Source organism: Melozone crissalis, unplaced genomic scaffold (assembly GCF_028551555.1).
Source record: "Melozone crissalis strain CALT ecotype California unplaced genomic scaffold, PUWL_Pcris_2 ptg000549l_1, whole genome shotgun sequence".
Taxonomy (NCBI): domain Eukaryota; kingdom Metazoa; phylum Chordata; class Aves; order Passeriformes; family Passerellidae; genus Melozone; species Melozone crissalis.
The window spans coordinates 20,405-34,040 of NW_026536245.1; the positions used below are offsets into that span (position 1 = coordinate 20,405).

Consider the following 13,636-nt stretch of genomic DNA (forward strand, 5'->3'; position numbering starts at 1 on the left):
GGGCCAGGGCCAGTTCATGGTGCAGGTGTCACCGCTGGGACTGAGGCTGCTGCAGGGCGGTGAGTGACACACCTGGGACACCTGGGGACACACCTGGGGACAGGGACACACCTGGGCCAGGGCCAGTTCATCGTGCAGGTGTCACCTTTGGGACTGAGGCTGCTGCAGGGCGGTGAGTGACACACCTGGGGACACACCTGGGGACACACCTGGGGACAGGGACACACCTGGGCCAGGGCCAGTTCATCGTGCAGGTGTCACCGCTGGGACTGCGGCTGCTGCAGGGCGGTGAGTGACACACCTGGGGACACACCTGGGGACACACCTGGGGACACACCTGGGCCAGGGCCAGTTCATCGTGCAGGTGTCACCTTTGGGACTGAGGCTGCTGCAGGGCGGTGAGTGACACACCTGGGACACCTGGGGACACACCTGGGGACAGGGACACACCTGGGGACAGGGACACACCTGGGCCAGGGCCAGTTCATGGTGCAGGTGTCACCGCTGGGGCTGCGGCTGCTGCAGGGCGGTGAGTGACACACCTGGGGACACACCTGGGGACACACCTGGGGACACACCTGGGGACAGGGACACACCTGGGCCAGGGCCAGTTCATCGTGCAGGTGTCACCTTTGGGACTGAGGCTGCTGCAGGGCGGTGAGTGACACACCTGGGACACCTGGGGACACACCTGGGGACAGGGACACACCTGGGCCAGGGCCAGTTCATCGTGCAGGTGTCACCGCTGGGACTGAGGCTGCTGCAGGGCGGTGAGTGACACACCTGGGGACAGTGACACACCTGGGGACAGGGACACACCTGGGGACACACCTGGGGACAGTGACACACCTGGGGAGTGACACACCTGGGGACAGTGACACACCTGGGGACAGGGACACACCTGGGGAGTGACACACCTGGGGACAGTGACACACCTGGGGACAGGGACACACCTGGGGACACACCTGGGGACAGTGACACACCTGGGGAGTGACACACCTGGGGACAGTGACACACCTGGGGACAGGGACACACCTGGGGAGTGACACACCTGGGGACAGGGACACACCTGGGGACAGGGACACACCTGGGGAGTGACACACCTGGGGACAGGGACACACCTGGGGACAGGGACACACCTGGGACACCTGGGGACACACCTGGGGAGTGACACACCTGGGGACAGGGACACACCTGGGGACAGGGACACACCTGGGGACACCTGGGGCACACCACTGGGTCATTCTTGGGAGTGCAGTGACAGTGAGGTGATATTGGCAGGTGACACAGGAGGTGACACAGGAGGTGACACAGAGGATGTGACATTGCTGTGACATTGCTGTCCCCACAGTGACGCAGCTGCACTTTGTCCCACTGGATCTGGGGTCACACAGGGGTGGTGTGACATTGCTGTGACACTGTGACATTGCTGTGACACTGCTGTGACATTGCTGTCCCCACCGTGACCCAGCTGCACTTTGTCCCGGTGGATCTGGGGTCACACAGGGGTGGTGTGACATTGCTGTGACATTGCTGTGACACTGTGGCTGTGACATTGCTGTCCCCTGACAGTGACCCAGCTGCACTTTGTCCCGGTGGATCTGGGGTCACACAGGGGATGTGACATTAATGTGACACTGCTGTGGCATTGCTGTCCCCACAGTGACGCAGCTGCACTTTGTCCCGGTGGATCTGGGCTCTCCCATCGTGCACTGTGACAGTGTGACAGTGTGACAGTGTGACAGTGTGACACTGCTGTGACACTGCTGTGACATTGCTGTGACACTGTGACATTGCTGTGACACTGCTGTGACATTGCTGTCCCCACAGTGACGCAGCTGCACTTTGTCCCGGTGGATCTGGGCTCTCCCATCGTGCACTGTGACAGTGTGACAGTGTGACAGTGTGACAGTGTGACACTGCTGTGACACTGCTGTGACATTGCTGTGACACTGTGACATTGCTGTGACACTGCTGTGACATTGCTGTCCCCACAGTGACGCAGCTGCACTTTGTCCCGGTGGATCTGGGCTCTCCCATCGTGCACTGTGACACTGCTGTGACATTGCTGTGACAGTGTGACATTGCTGTGACACTGTGACACTGTGACATTGCTGTCCCCACAGTGACGCAGCTGCACTTTGTCCCGGTGGATCTGGGCTCTCCCATCGTGCACTGTGACACTGCTGTGACATTGCTGTGACAGTGTGACATTGCTGTGACACTGTGACACTGTGACATTGCTGTCCCCACAGTGACGCAGCTGCACTTTGTCCCGGTGGATCTGGGCTCTCCCATCGTGCACTGCGCCGTGGCCGATCCCTTCGGGGTCCTGCTCAGCGCCGACGGCCACCTGGCCGCCTTCACCCTCAAGGGGGACACCTACGGCGGCCGCGCCCCGCGCCTGGCGCTGCTGCGGCCGCCCGTGTCACACGTGAGTGTCACCAGTGTCACCAGTGTCCCCAACCATCCCTGACTGTCCCCAACCATCCCCAACCATCCCCAACCCTGCCTGGCGCTGCTGCGGCCGCCCGTGTCACACGTGAGTGTCACCTGTGTCACCAGTGTCCCCAACCATCCCTGACTGTCCCCAACCATCCCCAACCCTGCCTGGCGCTGCTGCGGCCGCCCGTGTCACACGTGAGTGTCACCAGTGTCACCAGTGTCCCCAACCATCCCTGACTGTCCCCAACCCTTCCCAACCCTCCCCAACCCTGCCTGGCGCTGCTGCGGCCGCCCGTGTCACACGTGAGTGTCACCTGTGTCACCTGTGTCCCCAACCATCCCTGACTGTCCCCGACCGTCCCCAACCATCCCCAACCCTGCCTGGCGCTGCTGCGGCCGCCCGTGTCACACGTGAGTGTCACCGTGTCCCCAACCGTCCCTGACCGTCCCCAACCCTTCCCAACCATCCCCAACCCTGCCTGGCGCTGCTGCGGCCGCCCGTGTCACACGTGAGTGTCACCTGTGTCACCAGTGTCCCCAACCATCCCTGACTGTCCCCAACCCTCCCCAACCCTGCCTGGCGCTGCTGCGGCCGCCCGTGTCACACGTGAGTGTCACCAGTGTCCCCAACCATCCCTGACTGTCCCCAACCATCCCCAACCCTGCCTGGCACTGCTGCGGCCCCCCGTGTCACACGTGTGTGTCACCGTGTCCCCAACTGTCCCTGACTGTCCCCAACCATCCCCAACCCTGCCTGGCCCTGCTGCGGCCCCCCGTGTCACACGTGAGTGTCACCAATGTCCCCAACCATCCCTGCCTGGCCTTGCTCTGGCCACCCATGTCGCACGTGTCACCCGTGTCACCTGTGTCCCCAACCGTGCCCACCTGGCCCTGCTGCAGGTGACACCTTCAGTGTCACATCCCGCAGTGTCCCCAGTGCCCTTAGCTGTCCCCAGTGTCCCCGCTCCCTGGGTGACGTGTGATTGTCCCCAGTTCTCCACAGTGTCCCCTTGTCCTGAACGTCCCCTCTGTCCTCACCATGTCCCCAATGTCCCAATGGCCCCTCCAATGTCCCCAGTGATGTCCCCAGTGATGTCCCCACTGTCCCCGCAGCCCTCCTGTGTGACGGTGCTGTGCCTGTACCGGGACCTTTCCAGAATGTCCCCAGTGATGTCCCCAATGTCCCCAATGATGTCCCCAGTGATGTCCCCAGTGTCCCCAGTGATGTCCCCAGTGATGTCCCCAGTGATGTCCCCACTGTCCCCGCTGTCCCCGCAGCCGTCCCGTGTCACCGCGCTGTGCCTGTACCGGGACCTTTCCAGAATGTCCCCAATGTCCCCAGTGTCCCCAATGTCCCCAATGTGTCCCCGCAGCCGTCCCGTGTCACCGCGCTGTGCCTGTACCGGGACCTTTCCGGAATGTCCCCAATGTCCCCAATGTCCCCAGTGTCCCCAATGTGTCCCCGCAGCCGTCCCGTGTCACCGCGCTGTGCCTGTACCGGGACCTTTCCGGAATGTCCCCAATGTCCCCAATGTCCCCAGTGTCCCCAATGTGTCCCCGCAGCCGTCCCGTGTCACCGCGCTGTGCCTGTACCGGGACCTTTCCGGAATGTCCCCAATGTCCCCAATGTGTCCCCGCAGCCGTCCCGTGTCACCGCGCTGTGCCTGTACCGGGACCTTTCCGGAATGTCCCCAATGTCCCCAATGTGTCCCCGCAGCCGTCCCGTGTCACCGCGCTGTGCCTGTACCGGGACCTTTCCGGAATGTCCCCAGTGTCCCCAATGTGTCCCCGCAGCCGTCCCGTGTCACCGCGCTGTGCCTGTACCGGGACCTTTCCGGAATGTCCCCAATGTCCCCAATGTCCCCAGTGTCCCCAATGTGTCCCCGCAGCCGTCCCGTGTCACCGCGCTGTGCCTGTACCGGGACCTTTCTGGAATGTCCCCAATGTCCCCAATGTGTCCCCGCAGCCGTCCCGTGTCACCGCGCTGTGCCTGTACCGGGACCTTTCCGGAATGTCCCCAATGTCCCCAATGTGTCCCCGCAGCCGTCCCGTGTCACCGCGCTGTGCCTGTACCGGGACCTTTCTGGAATGTCCCCAATGTCCCCAATGTGTCCCCGCAGCCGTCCCGTGTCACCGCGCTGTGCCTGTACCGGGACCTTTCCGGAATGTCCCCAATGTCCCCAATGTGTCCCCGCAGCCGTCCCGTGTCACCGCGCTGTGCCTGTACCGGGACCTTTCCGGAATGTCCCCAATGTCCCCAATGTCCCCAATGTCCCCAATGTGTCCCCGCAGCCGTCCCGTGTCACCGCGCTGTGCCTGTACCGGGACCTTTCCGGAATGTCCCCAATGTCCCCAATGTGTCCCCGCAGCCGTCCCGTGTCACCGCGCTGTGCCTGTACCGGGACCTTTCCGGAATGTCCCCAATGTCCCCAATGTCCCCAATGTCCCCAATGTGTCCCCGCAGCCGTCCCGTGTCACCGCGCTGTGCCTGTACCGGGACCTTTCCGGAATGTTCACCACCGAGAGCCGCGCCCCCCGCGAGGAGCCCCCGCCCCGCCCCCACGCCGAGGCCGAGACCCTCATCCAGGACCTCAGGTGGGTCACGGGTCACCAGGTGTGTCCCCAGGTGTCCCCGGGTGTGTCCCCAGGTGTCCCCAAGGTGTCCCTAGGTGTGTCCCCAAGGTGTCCCCAAGGTGTGCCCAGGTGTCCCCAGGTGTTCCCAGGTGTGTCCCCAAGGTGTCCCCAGGTGTCCCCAGGTGTTCCCAGGTGTCCCCAAGGTGTCCCCAGGTGTCCCCAGGTGTCCCCAGGTGTGTCCCCAGGTGTCACCAGGTGTCCCCAAGGTGTCCCCAGGTGTTCCCAACTGTCCCCAAGGTGTCCCCAGGTGTGTCCCCAAGGTGTCCCCAAGGTGTCCCCAGGTGTGTCCCCAAGGTGTCCCCGGGTGTGTCCCCAAGGTGTCCCCAAGGTGTCCCCAGGTGTGTCCCCAAGGTGCCCCCAGGTGTCCCCAGGTGTGTCCCCAAGGTGTCCCCAAGGTGTCCCCAGGTGTGTCCCCAAGGTGCCCCCAGGTGTCCCCAGGTGTGTCCCCAAGGTGTCCCCAGGTGTGTCCCCAAGGTGCCCCCAGGTGTCCCCAGGTGTGTCCCCAAGGTGTCCCCAAGGGGTCCCCAGGTGTCCCCAGTCTCCAAGTTGTGCTCTTGGTTGTGTCTCTGGGGATGCTCTCAGGTGTCCCCAGGTGTGCCCAGGTGTCCCTAGGTCTATGCCAGGTGCGCCATACCTGTGTCCAGGTGTGCCCAGGTGTCCCCAGGTGTATCCCAGGTGTCCCTAGGTCTATGCCAGGTGTACCCAAGTATGCCATACCTGTGTCCAGGTGTGCCCAGGTGTGCCCAGGTGTATCCCAGGTGTGCCCAGGTGTCTCAGCTGTGCCCATGTCCCCACAGTGGTTCAGTTGATGATGAGGAGGAGATGCTCTACAGGGACTCGGGGGGTTGGTTAGGTGTGCCCAGGTGTGCCATACCTGTACCCAGCTGTGCCCAGGTGCCCTGTCTTTGCAGTGGCTCAGTTGATGATGAGGAGGAGATGCTCTAGGGGGGCTCGGGGGGCTCGGGGGGCTGTTAGGTGTATGTAGGTGTGCCCAGGTGTGCCATACCTGTACCCAGGTGTGCCCAGGTGTGCCCAGGTGTGCCATACCTGTACCCAGGTGTGCCCAGGTGCCCTGTCTTTGCAGTGGCTCGGTGGACGATGAGGAGGAGATGCTCTAGGGGGGCTCGGGGGGTTGTTAGGTGTATGTAGGTGTGCCCAGGTGTGCCCAGGTGTGCCCAGGTGTGCCCAGGTGTGCCCAGGTGTGCCATCTCTCTCCAGTGGCTCGGTGGACGATGAGGAGGAGATGCTCTAGGGGGGCTCGGGGGGTTGTTAGGTGTATGTAGGTGTGCCCAGGTGTGCCCAGGTGTGCCCAGGTGTGCCCAGGTGTGCCATCTCTCCCCAGTGGCTCGGTGGACGATGAGGAGGAGATGCTCTACGGGGACTCGGGGGGCTGTTAGGTGTATGTAGGTGTGCCCAGGTGTGCCCAGGTGTGCCCAGGTGTGCCATCTCTCCCCAGTGGCTCGGTGGACGATGAGGAGGAGATGCTCTACAGGGACTCGGGGTGCTGTTAGGTGTATGTAGGTGTGCCCATGTGTGCCCAGGTGTGCCCAGGTGTGCCCAGGTGTGCCATCTCTCCCCAGTGGCTCGGTGGACGATGAGGAGGAGATGCTCTACGGGGACTCGGGGTGCTGTTAGGTGTATGTAGGTGTGCCCATGTGTGCCCAGGGGTGCCCAGGTGTGCCCAGGTGTGCCCAGGTGTGCCATCTCTCCCCAGTGGCTCGGTGGACGATGAGGAGGAGATGCTCTACGGGGACTCGGGGTGCTGTTAGGTGTATATAGGTGTGCCCAGGTGTGCCATACCTGTACCCAGGTGTGCCCAGGTGCCCTGTCTTTGCAGTGGCTCGGTGGACGATGAGGAGGAGATGCTCTACGGGGACTCGGGGGGCTCGGGCCGTTCCCCGCCCCGGGAGGAGCCGCGCAGGGCGGGGCCCCCCGAGAGAGACCCCGCCCCCCTGAGCCCCGACCCCTCCCACTGGTGCGTGCTGGCCCGGGAGAACGGAAACATGGAGGTACTGGGGATACTGGGGATACTGGGAATGGGAATGGGGATACTGGGAATGGCATTGGGGATACTGGGAATGGGAATGGGGATACTGGGAATGGCATTGGGGATACTGGGAATGGGGGAACGGAAACATGGAGGTACTGGGGATACTGGGGATACTGGGAATGGGAACGGGGATACTGGGAGGGACTGGGGATACTGGGAATGGGAATGGGGATACTGGGAATGGGGGAACGGAAACATGGAGGTACTGGGGATACTGGGGATACTGGGAATGGGAATGGGGATACTGGGAATGGGAATGGGAATGGGGGAACGGAAACATGGAGGTACTGGGGATACTGGGAGGGACTGGGAATGGCATTGGGGATACTGGGAGGGACTGGGGATACTGGGAATGGGGGAACGGAAACATGGAGGTACTGGGGATACTGGGAGGGACTGGGAATGGCATTGGGGATACTGGGAGGGACTGGGGATACTGGGAATGGGGGAACGGAAACATGGAGGTACTGGGGAAACTGGGGATACTGGGAATGGCATTGGGGATACTGGGAATGGGGGAACGGAAACATGGAGGTACTGGGGATACTGGGGATACTGGGAATGGCATTGGGGATACTGGGAGGGACTGGGGATACTGGGAATGGGGGAACGGAAACATGGAGGTACTGGGAATACTGGGGATACTGGGAATGGCATTGGGGATACTGGGAGGGACTGGGGATACTGGGAATGGGGGAACGGAAACATGGAGGTACTGGGGATACTGGGGATACTGGGAGGGACTGGGGATACTGGGAATGGGAATGGGGATACTGGGAATGGGGGAACGGAAACATGGAGGTACTGGGAATACTGGGAATACTGGGAATGGGAATGGGGATACTGGGAGGGACTGGGGATACTGGGAATGGGGGAACGGAAACATGGAGGTACTGGGGAAACTGGGGATACTGGGAATGGGATTGGGGATACTGGGAATGGCATTGGGGATACTGGGAATGGGAGAACGGAAACATGGAGGTACTGGGAATACTGGGGATACTGGGAATGGCATTGGGGATACTGGGAATGGGGGAACGGAAACATGGAGGTACTGGGGATACTGGGAATGGGACTGGGGGTACTGGGAATGGGGGAACGGAAACATGGAGGTACTGGGTAAACTGGGGATACTGGGAGGGACTGGGGATGGCACTGGTGTGTGCTGGCCCAGGAGAACGGCAACGTGGAGGTACTGGGAGCACTGGGATGGACTGGGAATGGCACTGGGAACACTGGGAGGGGCTGGGAATGTTTTCCCTCTGGAATTCCCTTTGTTTTCCTTCACAATTCCCATTTCCCCTCCAGAACTCCTCTTGTTTTCCCCCCAGAATTCCTATTAAAATTCCCCTTTTAACCCCATAATTCCCCTTTTAACCCCATAATTCCCATTTTTTCCCCCATAATTCCCAATTTTTCCCCATTTACCCCCAGATCTACCAGGTCCCCGAGTGGCGCCTGCTGTTCCTGTGAAGAACTTCCCATTCATTTCCCCCCATAATCCCCAATTTCCCTCCCATAATTCCCATTTTTAACCCCATCATTCCCATTTTTTCTCATTCTTCCCAGTTTTTCCCCATTTCCCCCCAGATCTACCAGGTGCCCGAGTGGCGCCTGCTGTTCCTGGTGAAGAACTTCCCATTGTTCTCCCATCAGAATTCCCATTTATTTCCCCCCATAATCCCCATTTTCCCTCCCATAATTCCCATTTTTAACCCCATAATTCCCATTTTTTCCCCCATAATTCCCATTTTTTCCCAATTTTTCCCATTTTTTCGCCATTTCCCCCCAGATCTACCAGGTGCCCGAGTGGCGCCTGGTGTTCCTGGTGAAGAACTTCCCGGTGGGCCAGCGCGTGCTGGTGGATTCGTCCTTCGGGCAGCCGCCGGCCGAGCCCCGCAAGGACGAGAGGGGCGAGAGGGAACTGCCCCACGTCAGGGAGCTGCTGCTGGTGGGGCTGGGCCGCAGCCAGAGCCGCCCCTTCCTGCTGGTACTGGGGACACTGGGGATACTGGGAATACTGGGATGGGCACTGGGAGCACTGGGATGGGCACTGGGAATACTGGGATGGGCACTGGGAACTGCCCCACGTCAGGGAGCTGCTGCTGGTGGGGCTGGGCCGCAGCCAGAGCCGCCCCTTCCTGCTGGTACTGGGGACACTGGGGATACTGGGAATACTGGGATGGGCACTGGGAACTGCCCCACGTCAGGGAGCTGCTGTTGGTGGGGCTGGGCCGGGCCCAGAGCCGCCCCTTCCTGCTGGTACTGGGGATACTGGGAATACTGGGGATACTGGGATGGGCACTGGGAACTGCCCCACGTCAGGGAGCTGCTGCTGGTGGGGCTGGGCCGGGCCCAGAGCCGCCCCTTCCTGCTGGTACTGGGGATACTGGGAACACTGGGATGGGCACTGGGAGCACTGGGATGGGCACTGGGAACACTGGGATGGGCACTGGGAACTGCCCCACGTCAGGGAGCTGCTGCTGGTGGGGCTGGGCAGGGCCCAGAGCCGCCCCTTCCTGCTGGTACTGGGGACACTGGGAACACTGGGATGGGCACTGGGAGCACTGGGATGGGCACTGGGAACACTGGGATGGGCACTGGGAACACTGGGAATACTGGGAACACTGGGATGGGCACTGGGAACACTGGGATGGGCACTGGGATGGGCACTGGGAATACTGGGATGGGCACTGGGAACTGCCCCACGTCAGGGAGCTGCTGCTGGTGGGGCTGGGCCGGGCCCAGAGCCGCCCCTTCCTGCTGGTACTGGGGATACTGGGAATACTGGGGATACTGGGATGGGCACTGGGAATACTGGGATGGGCACTGGGATGGGCACTGGGATGGGCAATGGGAACACTGGGATGGGCACTGGGATGGGCACTGGGAGCACTGGGAATGGGCACTGGGCACACTGGGAATGGGCACTGAGCGGATTTTGGGGTGGATTTTTGGGGGTTCTGGCGTGAATTTTGGGGTTCCCATATGGATTTAGGGTTCCCAGTTGGATTTTTTTGGGGTTCCAGGGTGCATTTTTGGCGTGCCCTCATGGATTCTGGGGGTTCTTGGATGGATTTTTGGGGTTCCTTGGTGCATTTTTGGGGGTTCTTGGATGGATTTTTGGGGTTCCTTGGTGCATTTTTGGGGGTTCTTGGATGGATTTTTGGGGTTCCTTGGTGCATTTTTGGGGGTTCTTGGATGGAATTTTGGGGTTCCTTGGTGCATTTTTGGGGTTCCCGGTTGGATTTTTTTGGGTTCTGGGGTGGATTTTTGGGGTTCCCTGACCGTTTTTGGGGTTGCAGGTGCACGTGGAGCAGGAGCTGCTCCTGTACCAGGGGTTTGGGGTTCTGGCATGGATTTTGGGGGTTCTGGGGTGGATTTTTTGGGGTTCCAGGTTTATTTTTGGGATTCTGGGATGGATTTTTTGGGGTTCCATGTGTGTTTTTTGGGTTCCATGTGTGTTTTTGGGGTTCCCAGGTGTGGTTTTTTTTTGGTTTCCAGTTGGATTTTTGGGGTTCCAGTTGGATTTTTGGGCTTCCTGGGGTTACTGGGATGGATTTTGGGGTGGATTTTTGGGTTTGTAGTTGAATTTTTGGGGTTCTGGGATGGATTTAGGGATCCCCAGGTGGATTTAGGATTTTCCAGGTGTGTTTTTTGGGTTCCCATGTGTGTTTTTGGGGTCCCCATGTGTATTTGGGGTTGCAGGTGCGCGTGGAGCAGGAGCTGCTCCTGTACCAGGGGTTTGGGGTTCTGGCATGGATTTTGGGATTCTGGGTTGGATTTTTTGGGGTTCCAGGTTTATTTTGGGGGTTCTGGGATGGATTTTTGGGGTTCTGGGATGGATTTTTGGGGTTCCCAGGTGGATTTTGGGGTCCCCATGTGTATTTTGGGCTTGCAGGTGCACGTGGAGCAGGAGCTGCTCCTGTACGAGGGGTTTGGGGTTCCTGGGTTAGATTTTATGGTTTCTGTGTGGATTTTTGGGGTTCTGGGTGGATTTTGGGGTTCCCAGCTGTGTTTTTGGGGTCCCCATGTGTATTTTGGGGTCCCAGGTGCACGTGGAGCAGGAGCTGCTCCTGTACGAGGGGTTTGGGGTTCCTGGGTTAGATTTTATGGTTTCTGTGTGGATTTTTGGGGTTCCCAGGTGGATTTTGGGGTTCCCAGGTGGATTTTGGGGTCCCCATGTGTATTTTGGGCTTGCAGGTGCACGTGGAGCAGGAGCTGCTCCTGTACGAGGGGTTTGGGGTTCCTGGGTTAGATTTTATGGTTTCTGTGTGGATTTTTGGGGTTCTGGGTGGATTTTGGGGTTCCCAGGTGTGTTTTTGGGGTCCCCATGTGTGTTTTTGGGGTCCCCATGTGTGTTTTTGGGGTCCCAGGTGCACGTGGAGCAGGAGCTGCTCCTGTACGAGGCCTTTGCCCACGACTCCCAGCTGGGCCAGAGCAACCTCAAGGTTCGGTTCCGCAAGGTGAGAGCGGATTTGGGGGGCTCTGGGGGGGTTTGGGATTTTGGGGGGCTCTGGGGGGATTTGGGGAGGATTTGGGGGGGATTTTGAGGAGGATTTGGGGGGGCTCCAGGGGGGATTTGGGGACGATTCTGGGGCAGATTTGGGGAGGATTTTTTGGGGGGCTCTGGGGGAATTTGAGGAGGATTTGGGCGGCTCCAGGGGGATTTGGGGACGATTTTTGGGGTGGATTTGGAGACGATTTTGGGGGGCGTTCGCTGATGATTCTGGGGCAGATTTGGGGAGGATTTTCGGTGTCTTCAGGGGAACTTTTGGGGGGGATTTGGTGACGATTTTGGGGGGATTTGGGGGGGATTTTGAGGAGGATTTGGGGGGGCTCCAGGGGGGTTTTGGGGACAATTTTGGGGGGGATTTTGGGCATCTTCAGGGGAATTTTTGGGGGGCATTTGGTGACAATTTTGGGGGGGATTTGGGGGGGCTCCAGGGGGGATTTGGGGACGATTCTGGGGCAGATTTGGGGAGGATTTTTGGGGGGGCTCTGGGGGAATTTGAGGAGGATTTGGGCGGCTCCAGGGGGATTTGGGGACGATTTTTGGGGTGGATTTGGAGACGATTTTGGGGGGAATTCGGTGATGATTCTGGGGCGGATTTGGGGAGGATTTTTTGGGGGGGCTCTGGGGGAATTTGAGAAGGATTTGGGGAGCCCTAGGGGGATTTGGGGACGACTTTTGGGGGAGATTGGGGGACAGTTTTGGAGGGGATTTGGAGACGATTCTGGGGGGTGTTTGGGGAGGATTTTGGGGGTATTTTTGGGGTTCCCACCCCCCAACCGCCCCGTCCGTGCCCCCCAGGTGCCCCACGGCATCAATTTCCGCGAGAAGAAGCCGAAGCCGTCGCGGAAGAAGCCGGAGGGGCCGGGGGGGGCCCCCGGGGGGGCTCCGGGAGGGACCCCCGAGGAGCCGGGGGGGCCCCGGGGCCGCGTGGCGCGGTTCCGGCCCTTCCACGACATCTACGGATACTCGGGGGTGAGCACCCCGAAAACGGGGTGGGGGCACCCCAAAAACTGCCAGGGACCCCAAAAACGGGATGGGGGGACCCTAAAACCCAACAGGGACCCCAAAAATGGGATGGGGGGACCCTAAAACCCAACAGGGACCCCAAAATCCATCAGGGACCCCAAATCCGCCCCTTCCACGACATCTATGGATACTCGGGGGTGAGAGACACCGGAAACGGGGTGGGGGCACCCCAAAAACTGCCAGGGACCCCAAAAACGGGATGGGGGGACCCTAAAACCCAACAGGGACCCCAAAAATGGGATGGGGGGACCCTAAAACCCAACAGGGACCCCAAAATCCATCAGGGACCCCAAAAATGGGATGGGGGCATCCCAAAACCCTCCAGGGACCCCAAAACTCAACAGGGATCCCAAAATCCATCAGGGACCCCAAAAGTGCTGGGGATCCTGAATCTGGGGTGGGACCCCAAAACCCACCAGGGACCCCAAACCTGCCCCTTGACGACATCTACGGATACTCGGGGGTGAGCACCCCGAAAATGGGCTGGGGGGGACCCCAAAATCCATCAGGGACCCCAAAAATGAGATGGGGCACCCCAAAATCCATCAGGGACCACCCCAAATCCGCCCCTTCCACAACATCTACGGATACTCGGGGGTGCGACACCCCAAAAACGGCTGGGGGGGACCCCAAAACCCACCAGGGACCCCAAAATCCATCAGGGACCCCAAAACCCACCAGGGACCCCAAAATTCATCAGAGACTCCAAAGCCCACCAGGGACCCCAACATCCATCGGGGACCCCAAATCTGTCCCCATCGCCAGGTGTCCCCAGGTGTCCCCAGGTGTCCCCAGGTGTCCCTCACCTGTCCCAGGTGTCCCCAGCTGTCCCCAGGTGTCCCCAGGTGTCCCTCACCTGTCCCAGGTGTCCCCAGGTGTCCCCAGGTGTCCCTCACCCGTCCAGGTGTTCACCTGCGGCCCCTCCCTGCACTGGGGGTTACTTAGGGGATCCCTGGGTGTTCCTG

General features: G+C 60.4%; 1 protein-coding gene across 1 annotated transcript in view; it reads left to right on the forward strand.

Annotated features, from left to right (window-relative positions):
• CPSF1 (cleavage and polyadenylation specific factor 1) overlaps nt 1–13,636 on the forward strand; it is a gene marked incomplete at its 5' end in the record, with an annotated part of 64,430 nt that overhangs the window by 20,377 nt on the left and 30,417 nt on the right. Inside the window, 6 exons of the mRNA XM_054295239.1 lie at nt 2,256–2,434; nt 4,910–5,040; nt 6,917–7,088; nt 8,922–9,119; nt 11,506–11,595; nt 12,444–12,617. Coding sequence (XP_054151214.1) covers nt 2,256–2,434; nt 4,910–5,040; nt 6,917–7,088; nt 8,922–9,119; nt 11,506–11,595; nt 12,444–12,617 — 944 coding nt within the window. The remainder of the gene's footprint in view (nt 1–2,255; nt 2,435–4,909; nt 5,041–6,916; nt 7,089–8,921; nt 9,120–11,505; nt 11,596–12,443; nt 12,618–13,636) is intronic.